This window comes from Amblyomma americanum, chromosome 1 (genome assembly GCF_052857255.1).
Source record: "Amblyomma americanum isolate KBUSLIRL-KWMA chromosome 1, ASM5285725v1, whole genome shotgun sequence".
Taxonomy (NCBI): Eukaryota; Metazoa; Arthropoda; class Arachnida; order Ixodida; family Ixodidae; genus Amblyomma; species Amblyomma americanum.
This window is the reverse complement of record NC_135497.1, coordinates 272,836,104-272,851,972: the sequence shown is the minus strand read 5'-3', so window position 1 is coordinate 272,851,972 and position 15,869 is coordinate 272,836,104. Positions and strand designations below refer to the sequence as shown.

General features: G+C 41.1%; 1 protein-coding gene across 2 annotated transcripts in view; it reads right to left on the bottom strand.

Annotated features, from left to right (window-relative positions):
- The window catches only part of uif (sushi, von Willebrand factor type A, EGF and pentraxin domain-containing protein uif), a 142,239-nt gene that overhangs the window by 53,583 nt on the left and 72,787 nt on the right, over positions 1-15,869 (bottom strand). The window contains exons 1-16 of one of the 2 annotated variants that reach the window (XM_077649247.1): positions 12,514-15,423; positions 12,131-12,346; positions 11,395-11,493; positions 10,857-10,987; positions 9,910-10,120; positions 9,359-9,501; positions 8,952-9,156; positions 8,045-8,214; positions 7,464-7,635; positions 5,411-5,590; positions 4,681-5,046; positions 3,592-3,768; positions 2,610-2,720; positions 2,082-2,176; positions 1,527-1,748; positions 327-489 (exon numbers count right to left, since the gene is read on the bottom strand). In XM_077649247.1, coding sequence (XP_077505373.1) covers positions 327-489; positions 1,527-1,748; positions 2,082-2,176; positions 2,610-2,720; positions 3,592-3,768; positions 4,681-5,046; positions 5,411-5,590; positions 7,464-7,635; positions 8,045-8,214; positions 8,952-9,156; positions 9,359-9,501; positions 9,910-10,120; positions 10,857-10,987; positions 11,395-11,449 — 2,401 coding nt within the window. In that variant the 5' untranslated portion in view covers positions 11,450-11,493; positions 12,131-12,346; positions 12,514-15,423. Of the gene's footprint in view, positions 1-326; positions 490-1,526; positions 1,749-2,081; positions 2,177-2,609; positions 2,721-3,591; positions 3,769-4,680; positions 5,047-5,410; positions 5,591-7,463; positions 7,636-8,044; positions 8,215-8,951; positions 9,157-9,358; positions 9,502-9,909; positions 10,121-10,856; positions 10,988-11,394; positions 11,494-12,130; positions 12,347-12,513; positions 15,424-15,869 lie in introns of those variants that run through there. The other variant, XM_077649246.1, reaches the window with a different exon arrangement.

Here is a 15,869-nt window from a genome sequence, read left to right as displayed (position 1 = left end):
ACACATATTATAATTAGAACTACCTAACTATTCATGTCCTGAACATGTTGAAATAATGAAAGTCAACTGTACTGTAATCAACTGCATCCATTTTTTTAATTAATATAACACAATGCTACACATATTAATTAAGCACAATTCCACCTTCTTTTCATCTTTCTTCCTTGTTGTAAATCTTGACAAATTTTATTTTCACTTTGTTTTTCCAGACTGTGTATGTTTCTCTAATCATAAAGAAGTACAAGAAACAAAGCAAGGCAAAGCATGAAAGAATTCACGTGTTTTCATTTCCTTTCCCACTGCATAGTATAACATGCACAACTTACCAAGGCAGTCTTGACGAGAGCAGCCCATGAGCTCCAGCCTCATGCACGGGGCACCCACATATTCCACAATGAGCACACGTATATAGCGAGCCTCAAAAGGAAGGGGCAAATTGACCACAGCCAGGCCAGAGCCTCCATTGGGGGTAAGGCGAAACTCAAGTGCCTGCAAATGGGACACCAAGTTATTGCTTAGTCACTTTACGTGAGCCGCAGTAAAAACCTGTTGCTTTATTAATGAAATGTTTTCCATTAGCAATGATTCTTATAAAAGTCACAGTTTTATTGAGAATAATTTTGCACTTGTAAAAAGGGAGCTATAAATGGCAAAAGCAGTGCTGACTTGCAAAAAAAAAAAGTAGCCATTTACTACTTGGCCTCAAGATTCATTGACATTTGTTTGGACACTAGATATTGAATATATGCACATTTGACACCTTCTTGATTTTAATGCGCTAAATAACAAAAGGTGCACCAATAGCAGGAGAGCAACATGGGCAACTGCAGTCTTCTCAAAATTTACTGTGCCTGCATTGTCAGTGCCCACAATAGTTTATATATCATTCAGTCATATTAGTTCTTTATGAGCATTTTGAGCATAGCTCAAAATGATGCAGTCCTTTGAGCATTCACAAAATCTTAATTTAGTGTGAAATAAGTACTAATCACAAATGTACACTTATGTGTACACAAATGTACACAAGAAACAGCTAATTTTTCGCAGCAGTAAAGTACATGAAAGAAGAAATCAAAATAAAGCTTTTGTTGCCTATATTGATAAAAACTATTTTTTAAAAGTGAAGGACATGTGTCACACAAGGTCATAGGCCGGGAACAATGAGAATTTCAACATTACAATGAAATATGGGAGATTTAGCAAAATTAATGGTGTATACAATTACCATCTTTAAAGCGTTAATATCAAATAAAAATTTCAATATTGCTACACCAAGGATAGTTTTATAATTTGCAGAAAAGCATCTGTCTTTTGAGATGTCAAATAATGACTACAGCTAGTTTGGTAGTTAAGGGTCTTATTATTTCTAAACATCAAGCTTGCATGCCAAATATAAAGAGTTCAGAAATGATTTAAGCCTAGATATCAAACCACAACTCTTGCGCATTAGCCCACTTTGTGCAAACTTCAACGTTCCTGAATGTGCAAACACAGCAAGGCAAGTATTTAACAACAAAGGTGCTTACCTTTCCTGTAGGGTCAGCAAAATCCCTGAAGATGTCAGTGAGGTCATCAGTGTATTGGATGCGCACGCTGAGAGGGAATGCCTGGGAGCCATCATCACGAACCACAGTCTGTGTTCTGAAGCCTCGCACCACCGTGGGTGCACTTAGGTCGACCTGGACCCAGTTCTCGCCCGAGCGGGGAATGTTGCCACACCATCCACGAGGGCCATCCAATCGCACATTCTGGGTGGGATATGAAATCACACTGCTCTACAGTGTGTTTCTGGATATAAAGTATAGCTGCGTTTCTTTTTGACCGGGTAGTACTTTGGATATTCACACTTGGTGAACAAATTCACAATACATGGCTAGACATTTATGCCCTTTTTTTTCTTTTTATTCACACCCTCCTCTTTCAAAATGCTTTTGTGACAAGACCCATTTGGTGTGCATCATGTTTGATTGGCATCATACGGCCTGGTGTATATTAGTACTCTTCTCACATATGCCAGATGCATTCTTAGAAATTTGTTTAGATCAGGTTATTATGCAAGTTTTTTTGCTGCTCACACATACATTTTTATGGTATCCTCCTTCCGTGCCAGAAACCTTGATGCTTGTGTCAGGGATGGCTCCATTACTCAGCCCAAGATCACCGACTGGCCTGCAGTCTGCATGTATGGAAGATAATTGCCTTGTGATAGGAAAAAAAGTAGTTTGCTGCACAGAAATGTCAAACATAATGTCAATGAAAAAAAAAAAAACAATGTTATCAATATTTATTTGTACCTGTTCTGTCTCCTTTTCCCAACATATAAAACTCAACTTCTATTAAATAAAATAGGCTAAGGCCTGCCTAGGGGTACAAATTTTCATGATAACTTTAATGCCATAATAATTAATGCTGCTACCATATAAGTTAAGTAACTTGTTGCTTTTAGCCTTTGCAACTGTCACTGCCCAGCAAAAGCAAAAAACTGAGTTCATTGTTATGGTGGTACTATCCGTGATGTTACGCAACACACTTTAACTTTTTTTTTCTAGCTGTAAATGACAACCAGTGATAAATGGTTATAAATCAGCCGCAAGCGTTGATCAACACACCTAGGTTGGGCTCAAAACCTTTCTTGCACTTGCAGAAGAAGCCTCCAGCAGTGTTGGTGCAGATAGTTGATGCTGAATCACAGGCTGATGATGATGCACACTCATTTATGTCTGAAAATATTCAAATGTTGAACCAAGTTTCCATCAGCAATTGAAAATGTCAAACTCAAACCAACCTCATGTATTTATAGAGCATGCACTTCAGGTTCAAACGTGCCAAGTCACAACAGGATTTCCTTCGTATGTCTGACAAATATGCATTAATGGATACCCATACGGCATTTCTGATGACTATGCAAAAAACATCCGAAGACTGCTGTTCACACATTTTCACATAAGTATGAACAATTGAGTGCATTTCGAGGAAAACGCCTAATTGGCGAAATTCTGGCAATGCAAACATCACTTAAACATTACACCCTTGCCACTTTAAGATTTCAAAAAAAGTAAAATATTAAGGAACTTGCAACCTTTTTGCCATCCCTCGGGTGAAAAAAATGAAAGTGATACTACCTGTACCCTGCCTGGTGTTTATGTGCATACCTGATGTCTATGCATCATGAAGAATGTACTTGTATGTGTAAGTATATCTGTGTGAAGAAACTATTTTTTTGTTGTCACATGGCATCCAAATGTTCAAAACCCATTTCATGCTGCTACATTGACATCTCATAGGCATTCACAGGAGTTACTTTTCGGAACATAGTGTACACCCAAAAGACTTTCCGTGGCATTTTTTGTATATCGAGTGGATATCCAGAATAACTGCTACATAGGCAGAGCTAACGCCTCCACTGAATTGTCTATGGTTGATTGGGCTGTGATGCAACTGCGACTATGTATGGTCTAAATGTTTGTTTTTGTTAGAATGAAACAATCACACAGGACTGGCCCCTTCTATGAAGCTGGTGTGCCACAATGAATTACACAGCATTACAAAGCCAAAAGCTATCATTTATTGCTTTCACTCATATTTGCTTACCTCGACACGTTGGTAGGTTGTTGAAAGTCTGGTTAGGTCCACAAGTGACAACATGGCTTCCTTCAAGCCGGTAACCCTTGTGGCACTGTATCTTTGCTTCATCCTCAAAATAGTAAGTTCTCCGTGAGTCTAACACAAATCCATTCTTGATATCTGGCAAGTCTAAGCACTGAGCTCCTGCAGTAATAAAAGCAAAGTGCATAAGGGCCCAGAACTACATTCAGACAGTGTTGTACATAACATATTTGGCAAAGAACGTGATACCTTAATGAACTAAAAGAGCAAAAAAACCAAGGTCAAACCCAACTGATGTTTTTGCAAATGGTAACATACTACTTATATTTAATATGTGTACTTAAATATTGCTTTAGGTATTAAACCTCTTGCAGGATTCAAAGATGCACTTGGTCATTTCACAAAATTGCTAAAGTATAGTTGTATTCGACAAGCAACGTAAGAAAGAAAGCCTGGATTATTTCTGCACCTGGCATGAACTATAACAATCTTTTATGTCGCACTCTTCTCATGTAACCAAATGGAAATATCTATTTTGTCATTTTAAACTTTTGTCATCCTGACATTTTATTTTCATTCAATCAATCAATCAGTCAATCAATCAATCAGTCAGTCAGTCAGTCAGTCAATCAATCAATCAATCAATACTGCAGACCTGTTGCAATCTAAGCATGATGGGCAAAATACAAACAAGCAACTTCATATTGCCTTGGAATACAATTTCGAATAACACATATAGTGGGAGGTCACAACAGAAGAGCCCACAATATGCACACCACTGCACAAATGAAAATGGTGGCCTTTATGTAGTCTGCAAGCCACGGTGTGTAAAGCATGACTTGTCCTTGTTATTCTGCGTTTCTCCAGTACTACTAATCAGAACAGGAGTGGAACACCTTCACATAGTCAAGTTTTAGCTTCCCTCACCAGTCCCACTTTAAATGGAGGCTAAAAATATAGCTAAGATTATGGAAATGCAATGCCCCACAATTCTCATGGCAATGTTTCACATACTGCATGCCAAAACTGGAATAGTATTAAGAGGAAAAGAGCGAAAAGTGAGCTCCATCTTACGCTTGCAAGTTGGTGGTGCTGCTGACCACTGGCCATCACTTTTGCAGACAACAACAGGGTAGCCTGTGCGGATATATCCTGGCTCGCACTCAAAGCGCACCACAGTCCCATAGTTCTTGCCTCCACCGTTGAGTATGGTGTGCACCGTGTGTGGCACTTCGGGCAGAGGAGGACATGATGAGGCCAAGCATGTGGGAAGGTTCACCCAGCTGCCCTCTTCATTGCACCGAATAGTTTGTGTGGGGAAGCCACCCGTGAAGGCAAAGCCGGCATAACACTGGTAGGTGGCTTGGCCACGATATGTCACATTGGTTGCTGCCACAGCAAAGCCACTGTCAATTTGTGGCACAGCTCCACAGTATCGTTCTGGTAAAAAGGAAAAAAGAATAAAATGGGGGGCAGTGGGGTCACTGTTTTGTATGTAAGGCAGCAAAGGTTGGAGCTTGGACAACATTTCCTACCAGAACTTGCATTTCAGCATTCTTTTCCCTTGCATACACTCTTCTTTCAGCCTGAGTGACATTTAAACTAACTCTGTCATTGATTTGCTGGTTATGTCTCAGTGCTTTTATTTGTCACATTAGAGGTCAAAGGCAGACTAAAAAATAACACAGTGGCAAAACTTGCATAACCCTAATTATCACATCTGCTTTAAAGAGACCGTAGTAGCCATTAGTCATGGCACTGCTAATATTCTTATTATGGTTTACTATGTATCAGGTGCATTTACCTTGGCATCTTGGTATAGACCCAATACTCCATTTGCCTCCTGGCATACATTCAGCAACAATTTTAGACATGCCATTACTGAATTCTTGTCCTGCTGGGCAGACATATGTCACCTTGGCACCAAAAGTTGTTTCTCGACTTGAGGCCAAAGCACCTTCACCGACAGTCAAAAGAGGGCAGTCTGCAGAGACAAAAGGCAAAAGAACATGCTCTGAGATGGCAAATTTGTACAAGAATGCACTGGCTTGCACTGCCTCAGAATTGCAGTGCATACTGCATAGCTGAAAGCTGTGAATCACAAATATGTTAAAACAACCAGGCATGTTTCACCAGCAGAGTGTAATGCATCTGGTGTTTTTTTTTTTCTGCTGCTGGTTTTTGCATTGAAGCTAACTTGTAATTATGGTGCATCACACGTATTAGGTAAGATTCAGAGAGGGCCTATTGCATTTATAAACATTTTTTTTTCACAAGGGGACAGAAAAAATTTTCATTACATTTTGTCTTGATAACAGTGGCACCCACAATAAACAGAAAAAAGATGAGCAGTATACCAATGTGGTTATGAAAGAGCAAATGAAAATTTATGGTAGGCTTGTTTGGTACACTTGATTGGAGATGGTACACAAATTATTGCAACATTTTGATTTTTTTTTTCTGATTTTGATTGCATTTTATTCATTGAACATTCTGCCTTCATCAGAAAAGTGTTAAGGCAAAGTACAGTGCGGAGTTCATAACAAATGGGCACAGCACAAGCAACTGACAGTGGCTCAAAAATGTGTAGGCTTATGCACATGTAGGGCATATCCGTGTACTTAGTGTGCAACGCCACTGCACCATTAGCTATCACCGTCATTTGGAACGACCAGTGCCCCATAGGATGCTACAAGCACAGCTAGCATGAAGGCATGAGCTAAAGGACTCACCATATATGAGCTGCAGACCTATCGAGAAAGATGCCTTACGCTAAAACAGCAATATCCATGACATGCACACAGGAAACCGAACATTCCATTGTCATTGACAATGCTACCAGCCACAAGTTAACCCAGAAAAGGAGGATACTGGAGAAAAAGGCTTGCTGAAGCCTGCATCATATTAAGCTCCAAATGTGATAAAGGCCTTTGGACTTCATGGCACAGCTTCAGCACGGTTCCATTTGCAATGCATCATCCACAGCACTGCTGCAAGTCTGGCTGTCTTGATATCACGTGTGCACCACAGCCTCATCAGCATAATTTTGCTTTCCTTATGCACCTGAGGGTGAGGGTATGTGCTGTCGTTTCGAGGCAGCAGCCTGTGTTCTCATGGCTATGCTATAGGTAGCCTTTGCCAAGAATACCACGTAGGCGACCACTTTTGCTTCTCAGCTATGAAGCATGGCTCATTTTACATTGCCACTGCCACTTATTGAAGCATTTTGAGGGCAAGAATATTTGTGTCTGTATCTTTGGAGCCTAGGAGTGACCGAGGTTCCACAAGAGTGCCACTAAATGGGCCGGCAGCAAACCCTATTATGTATTTTTAACGAAGGCTGTACATGTACTGCGTGCAAGGCACACTTGTTTTCCAGGCAATCCTTAGAGCATTGTAGGGTAACAGCAAAAGCAACTAGTGACAAAGGCACTAAAGCTTTCAGAGCATAAAGGCATTCATGGCATTCTAAATTTATCAGAGAAAAAGCCAAGACATCTGCCTTACTTATTGAGCCAGATAAGTTGGACTAGCGTATCAAGACATGCACCTTTATGTACAGGCATGAATTATCACAATTTACCCGTAAAAAAACGTTTTGTGGATGCTTCTTCAGTAAAAGTAAAACACATCCATTTCATGAGCACATTAAATTAGTAACAACAGTAAAAGGGACACAAGGAATGTAAGCATAAAATAAAATTTCAAATGTGCACAGTGGATTAGATCAGATCAACTACATATAACAATGTGTGGCTTTATTTTCAGGTGACTGTTAATATTTGCGGAAAATGACCCGGACAGTCAGCTCTCACTAGTTTTCTGAATATGCCTATCATATGCCTCTGGCATCTTACCAGCACTGAAGCTGGCTTGCCATCCAGCAGCTGTGTTTAGGGGGTTGCTTGTAAACAGGACAAACATTTGACCACTGCTTGCAGTCAATGTGAGCGTTGGTCTGTTTGTGCCAGTGTACCCTTGACCTGGATGCAGTCTGATGCCATTCCTTGTATCAGATCCATCGTAGATCTGGAATCAAATGAACAGAAGCTTAGACATGTCCATGCCCTGCTGAATAGAAGCTTCCAAAGCAAAGCCAAAGTGTATGGGTGCATTCAATGGGTGATATATAAAATCCATAGCTATTATAATTAAAACATTAACAGAGACACACAGTGTAGACAGTAGTGAAGCATTTTTTTACCTGCTTTATAAGCAGAGAAGTATGCTGCATGCATTTTTGCATATTTATTTAATACGAAATGGCATCACATGTTTTCACAAAACAGATAATACAAACATCAGAAGAATAAAACAAAATTCCGGTAGCTTGTAGAAAGACTTCACCCTTATTGCTCTAGATACTAAGAATGAAGTATTACATAAGCACTCAAGTGTCACCCATCTGGTTTATGAAGGATCCTGTCAAGCGTCCTACCTGCACAAAGTCGTCAGGAGCAACAGCAAACTTTTCAAACTTGAGTGACACAGGTCCTCCACCAGGCCTTGTTATGCGATAGGCACAGACTTGATTTGGTGGATACTTGTCAACACCAAAAGCAGGAGAAGAAACATTGCCTGAGGTAGAGGTGATGTCCACTTCGCAGCCTGGCAAAAAAGAAATCATGAGGAACTCACACTTTATGGCACTTGTTCCTAGCACAAGCTCTCCTGGTGCATAAATTTTGTACGGTAACTACATGATTAATTTGCATTTTTATTTTAACAAAAGAAATACACACTATCAAACTTTACTTTAAAAAAAGAAACAAAAGATATGAATACAGTAAGCTAACTTATTTTTAACCCATGCATGCCCTCGGGAAATTCGGTCTGCTGCCTCATAAGTAAGCAAGTTACTTGCTTCTAAACCAACATTTTCCAGACACATCACTACTGTGAAGCAGCTGAAAGGGTGGTATTTATGAGAGTATGTGATTTATCAGATAATACACTTCCATCTCTTCACTGTAAAATGCAAGATTTCAGTTTACGCCATGCTTTCTGACTTCACAACCATGAAACGGAATTTTTGGAGGGTGCGGAGTTGTAGATCTTGATGAGTGTTGATAAGTTGTTTTTTTTTTTTAAACTTCTTGGCAGGAAAGGTATAAATATATGCAAGTGTGTAATAAAGTTTAGTTGGAAGTCAGCACTTGTGTTGTCTGGTTTTTTTGTTTGTCCTCGTTTTCTGTGCTGTTTTACTATGAAATTTATCCTCTGTTGTTACTCTGCTTAACTTATTTTTCATATTTTTTAACACTGCACACAAACTTCATAAAAACTTCATAAAAAGAAATCTCAACAGTACTGTACAGTCTACCATGCATTCACAGCAACTTTACCTGAACGGAATCGTATGGAAAATCCACGCCGACTGTCACCAAAGCTAGAGCGGAAGTAGAGGTAGAGGCGATCTCGAGTTGACATTAGGAACTGTGGGTTTTCCGATGCAGGTCCAGTCAGTGTTTTGAGCAGTGGATCAGATGGGAGAGAGCCATCTCTAACCAGGATGAAGTCTTTGTCTGGTTCCAAGTCCAAATCAACAATCTGCAATATTTAAAGGTTGTCCGTCATACACGAGTAAAATAATATAAAGAGTCTTCTTGTCATGGTATGAAACTACAGCAAGTATAAAAAAAATTATTAGCTTTGAACGGTACCTGTGAGTAATTTCTTTCCATGCACTTCTTTAACATGTTTGAAAAGTTGGATTAGTCATCTGCTATACTGAATGAAGCACGATGCATACCTCGAGGGAGATGATCTTGCTTGGAGGAGCTGTGATAACCCAGAGGCACTCCAGGCCACCAGGGTAAGGCTCAGGGTACATCGGGGAGTTCAAGACCTGTGCACTTGGCTGGGCCATCAGCTCTCCTCCACACTTCACAGGCTCTAATTGAGAAATTTGAATTAGGAATTAGGTTATTAGCTATACGTTCTACACAGGCTCTACACAGTGTCCCCAAAATTTGTCAACGAAAATTAGTCTGGTTTATGACAGCAATTGAAAGGATTAGCCAAGGCAAAATGAGGAATCCAGTTTGACATGTCAGAAACACAATTAGAACCAGCCAGAAAGACAACTGGTCCAGACGGTTTGCAGTTGGATGTAATTGTGTTTCAAGCAGTTCAAACGTTTTTTTTTTTCACCAGAAATAAATATTTATAGTGAGTATACATATAAGAATATATTTGGTACTGAACATTGCCTTTAAAAGAAGTTTAGTCTTATATGTACATTACATCAGAATGATTTTGCAATTAGTATGAAGTCAGTAAGCAATGTGAAGCAACACTCACCTGTTTTCCAGCTGGCTCTGAATCCTCTCTTTTCAGCAGATGCATCTGTTCGAAACTTGATGATCATCAAATTAGATGCTGTCATAAAGGATTTTGAGTTGAGGTCCTGCTTTCCAGATAGAGTAACTAACGAAACGCTGGATTCTTCTGTCCTGCCTCCAGACAACACTTGCACCGTGTCAAAATTTGCCTCTGTCTCAAACTCTGAAAACTGGGTACACGTACCCGAAGGAAAAAAAAGTGAAGAATAATGTTCTGTAAGATATTTGCAGAACAACGATTCATCATCAGATGTGCTTGATTCTTTTATTTTATCCTCTAGATTCCTAACCCTGTAATGCCCTCCATATCATGTACAATACAGACCAATAATGCCAGTCATGTCCTAACAGTATGGTACAAACCACATTTCCTGACATATTTCTCAAATCAGAGTGAACTTGTCAGCTCTCAGTACTGCAGAAGGCTTCCTACAATGTCACTCACTAAAAAAGTTAAGCCTTGGGTAAGAAGAAAAAAAAATACCCTAGATTTTCAACGAATATAATGCTATATGATCAGGTGACAGGAAGATGTTGAATTCTGCCATTGGTTTAATATATATACGGATAAGTATGTCTGCTAAGTTTGGTTGTTTTTAAGGTTTAGCAATTAGCCTAATTTGCTAGTTTTTAATTGGATACCAATATCATTTTTCATATCATTACGCGCTGTGGTTGGTACATGATAGCCTCAGTTGGTTATGCATCATAAAACACAACACATCATTTTTCTCAATAATTATTATTTATTATGTTTATATTGTGCAGAGGATGCCCAGGCCCTTTACCCACATTTTCACTGTCCAAGCAGTTAATATGGACTAGGTGAAAATTTACCAACACCATATGAGAATGCTCAGAAAGAACACCCCTTTTTTATTTATTCTGCTTCAAAGACACACTCACCTGCAAGACAATTCCAGTACCCAACGGACCTTCCAGCGTCCACTTGCAGTCAAGGTTTGGCTCATATTTGTTTGGGTAGTTGGGTGACTGAATGGAATCTCCCGAGCTTTGCATGTAGAAGTGGCATGATTCTGAAATTATGAGACAGGCATTACTGCATAAGAATGTAGTTTCCAGCGCACTTGCTGAATCTCACGATAGAAAGTGAGCCTGGAGTTATAAAAGGCAGTCTTCTTAAGAAATTTTCCGCAATTAGGCGACGCTATGCAATACAATGTATGTCTCAGTGCACCTTTCTACGCTCTGTGAATTTACCACATATAACCGGGGGGGGGAAGCCTGAAATGTAGTCACACACATGCCGGCATTCTGCATTCAAGGGCTTCATATTGCAAGTTTCTTTTCTTTTGCTCAGATCTGTCACAATTTCCAAGCAGACTTCTGCCTTTCTTTTTGAGTGCACTTTTAGGTGTCACTGTAAAGATTCTTTTATTCTGTATTTGTGCAACAAAAAAAATATTTGCAGAAAAAATCTTACTAGGGCAGTTCATTTCATCAGACTCATCACCGCAGTCGTCATGACCATCACACATCCACCGGTTGTTGAGGCACTTTCCATTGCTGCACAAGTAGGAACCTGTAATAAATTCAGATGATGTGAATTGCCTTTAGCCAGTTATTGAAAAAAATATAAATTTTACGGGTGCTTTTGGTAACCCAGACTAGCATTCAATTCTTGAATTATTCATTACAATAATTTGTTCATAAGTATATATTGATGTGCTCCCAGTGTGCAGGCACACATAGAAAGGGCAACACATTAATCAAATAATCAAGATAGTTTGAAAGACACACAGAATGCACCCCTCCTAGCCTTTCTCACATGGCCTAACCATTCTGCTGAACAGTCAGACCTTCTAAAATGTGCCACAGTACTCTAAGCCTTTAACATCACTTAATTATTCAGCATGCATCACTCGCAAACAGCACAGGTGGTGCTCATAACATTTTAAAAAACACAGGTTCATCATGGTGGTATCCTTGTATAATAAAAATAATCTTCCAATGCCTATCATTTGCTGAACAGCAAACAGTCATTATTTGCACCAACCAGCCATTTTCAGTCACTACCATGATGGGCTGCTTCACAACACTACCTCACAGCTTCTGTCAGCCATGATATATGCACGCATATGTACAAGTATCGCCCCTTAGATGCAACATAACAGGTATGTCTGCATGCCTGTGGGTCCAGCAAACAAGGTATGGCTAACCTTCAGGGCAGGCAGGCACCTGGCAGATGAATGGCAGCAGAGCTTCACAGGGTGCCAGGTGCCACTCCTGGGTGCGCTCGGTGAGACGTGCTTGCACACATTGGCCATCCTTGGGCCGTGGCTGATCCAGTGCCCAGTGGCCCACATACTTGGGGATGAAGTAGCCACTTGAAGACTCCAGCGTGTTTGTAGACAAGTCATCCACAGACTTGAGACCTGGATGTAAGAAGCCTGGTTGGTCAATTCCAAAACCAAAAATTTCCCTTATATGAGGAGGGGAAAAAGAGTGGGCAGGACCTGATGAAAAATATGATTGGCCAATGCAACACAAACACACTCAATGTGCGAATGGGACATGCTATATTGGCAACAATGTAACTCACACAGTTCAGTTTCTCTTTTGGTGTAGACATGCTTGTGATTTCACTCTTGGTTGAGGAGTCAAACTATACAGCCTCGGCAAAGGTGATGTCTTTTTGCACTTAGCATGAAGGCATTGACAGGTACAATGAGGCATCATCAGTGTTCCAAATATTCAGAGAAGCAAATTCTCTAGAAAACATGCAATTTGTATCCCGTCACTTCAACAAGATGATTACTGCATAAGGTTTGTGCAGAACAGCTCATTCGCTACTGAACACTGCTTAACCTCAAAGAGGTGCTAAAGTACGAGAGGACACCAACATTATGAGGGAATAAACACAGCACCTTCATCACATCCATGTCTTCTTACGCCATACACCTTACTGAGATGTACAACAAACTATACCAAGAATAGCTCTGCGTGCTTAATGCATTACTGGACGCATACAATTATACTGCTGTGGACTTGCAAGTTGACAGTATGTTCTGTTGACAACATGTCAAAACAAAACATAGTTACCCTGAATGATTCCCAGCTCACCTTATCTAAGCTGTGAGTGTAAATACTGTCTGTATTACTAAAATGTAGAGATGACATGAGTCGGTCAAAGTCGAGCCCTTGGGAAATTTCAGCCACAGATACGATGTAGCAATTAAAAAAACAGAAAAGAAGAGGAAATGGTTTCATGTATTAATTTGCACCTACATTGTGCACTACTGTGGGCTACAGTGTTTTTTTTCATAAACTTTACTTTTGCCTAAGTAGACATTTGATATGTAAAACTGACAGCTTGTCAGAGGTAAATAGTTCAGTATGCCTGAGGACTCAACTGTTCATGCACAGATCATTGCCCATGGCAAATTCCGCACTGTATGCCTTGGAGTTAGCAATCACCTTGTTTGGCGATGTAACACATTTATGCATTCATGCAGATTGTTTATTGAGAAATTACCTATTTCTCACAGCCATGCCCTGATGAATTTGTATACACATCAAATTTAGCTTATTGTTCATATGTCCTGCCAGCATGCGCACAGGAACAGGAGCAGAAGCTGAGACCGCACTGCCTGACGCAGCCTTTTGCTGTTCACAGTTAACACAGCCTGGTACAGAGGTTACTTTGCACAGTTACACAGTTTGCTGCAAACAGAAACTGCACAAAAGACAGCAAACCATTTAACAGTGCTCCACACAATAACATTGATTTCGTTACTATGAAAATGGCGTTTGCAAACATTTCGGCTTTAAACATTTTTAAACTGCGCTAGGTTTACTTGCAAAATGGCGAAGTTTTCAAAACAAAAATTACAGTCGAGCCCACTTATAACAAACCAACGATTACATGGATTGCGTTCATTATACCCAATGTGTGTAGGTGTATTACAGCTAAGAATACCAACTCTGCCAAAAGTGGCATTAATTTCTAAGAACTGGTCATGTGTGTCTATTTCTTCAAAGCACACCCTACCACGGCACTTTACAGGCTCTCCAGAGTGGTCATGTGCTCCTCGACAAGTCCCTTGCTGCCAACAATCTGCTTTAGGAACAGGATGTAACTATGGTTGAAGCATTCGCTGCAGCTGGTGGCAGGTAGGCCATACTAAGGTTCCTAGAGGTAATGGAGTGTTTGTACTTTGCGTACATTTGCTTCATCAAAGCACAGCGCTGCAACGTTGTCCACACGAATGCAGTCATCCGAGGCAACATTCAGCCAGCAATGCATCAGCGACTCACTGCCACAGATCTACATGCCTCTGAAAGCGTGTTTTTGACAGAGTCGATCATCTCTCGTTGATGGGCCCATGCAGCAACGAAGGTAGCACAGTGCTCATGCACACGGAATGTATCAGTTGCACTGTTCGCTACCTCACGCTGCCTGCACGTGGCAGCACCAAAAGTTGCAGCTGACTGGGCAGGCAACGCGTACCACTTGACTAACGTGGCGGGCAAGCAATTCAAACTTCTCAAATTTCTGCTGTTAGTTGATCCACAACCAGAGGCAGTAGCTTCGCTTATGACATGCCACTGACTCACCCACCGCGCTTCTGCCTTCACTTGGGATGACTTGCCCAGCTGGCATGCATATAGGCAATGATTTACCTTGTAGGTCATCGGTGCGTGCCTGGCCGACGTTAACATAGTTTCAATGCCACCTTTTTATTACTTTTTTTCGGCCCACATGTTCTTTCCACGGGTGGTGTTGTGTGAGCTGAGAAAAGTTTTTCGATGTCTGTCTGGGCTTACTGGAAGCGCAAGTTTTTCATTTTCAGGGGCGAGTATAAGGCACCACCTCGTTTGCTACAACCGAGAGGTGTTGCGACAGATGTTTGTTGTATCTGTGATGAACTGCCAATGCCCTAATGCCTTTTTCGATGGTAGCACTGCATTTGTTCGTAATAAACAAGCGTTCGTAATATCTGCGGCCGTTTTAAGTGGGCTCGACTGTATTTAGTTTTTCTACTGTGACAAATACACCTCGGCTCTACATCCAAGCCCCGCTGTCTGCAATTAGCAACCAATTAGATCAAAGCTACAGCTGGTGTACTAAGGTGATCACCGTTACCGTGAACACCCGCGCGTTTTTCGATACTGTCGCAAAATATCGCGACCATATATCGCGAGATAAAGGAGACCTTTGTCAGTCAAGAAAGATTAGCAGACGACGCAGTCTACAACCGACAACGCAGGAGCGTCTCAGTGACGTTATGCACGTGAAAGAAACGCGTAGCGTGTTCACGGTAACGATGATCCCAGAATTGTACGCCAGCGAACGGTCCATAATCGGCCGGCACCTTGGCCATCACACGCCCGGTATCACGACTGCGTAGAAAGCCGAACCAGTCACCAAAGGTTCGTACGTGCAGCATGTTTTAAAGATTTGTCCTCCCAACGTGTCCTAAGCTAATGGAGGAAGTTGCACAGTCCACCAGGGCTCCCTAGTGGAGATCAGTGTGAGAAACCGAAGTACAGTGGCTGTACCCGAAGTAACTAAAACGCGTGCAGCACCGGCCGTTTGATTGTGTTATGAGCAGAGACCTAGATGCGTCGAGTTTCATAAATTATTAGGAATGTGGTGGTATTTGAACTAAACGGGGCCATTTTAAATACAATCAATGCCTCCTGAAGAACATGCCTGAAGCGTCAGGCGTTTTTCTGCCCGCCGTAGAGCGCGCGTACGCCGTATAGCGGCGCTGTCAGATGACCCTCTAGCAGACGACACGCAGGCAGTACAGAATTTTCTTGTGACTGCCGTTGCAGCAAAAGGTATGCTTTCTGGGGCGCTGTTTCTTATATTATTTGTGTGGTATGTTTAGTTTTACCGTTTGACAAGTGACGCGTCGATGACTGCAGTTGCTGGAGGGAGTAGCGAGCGAA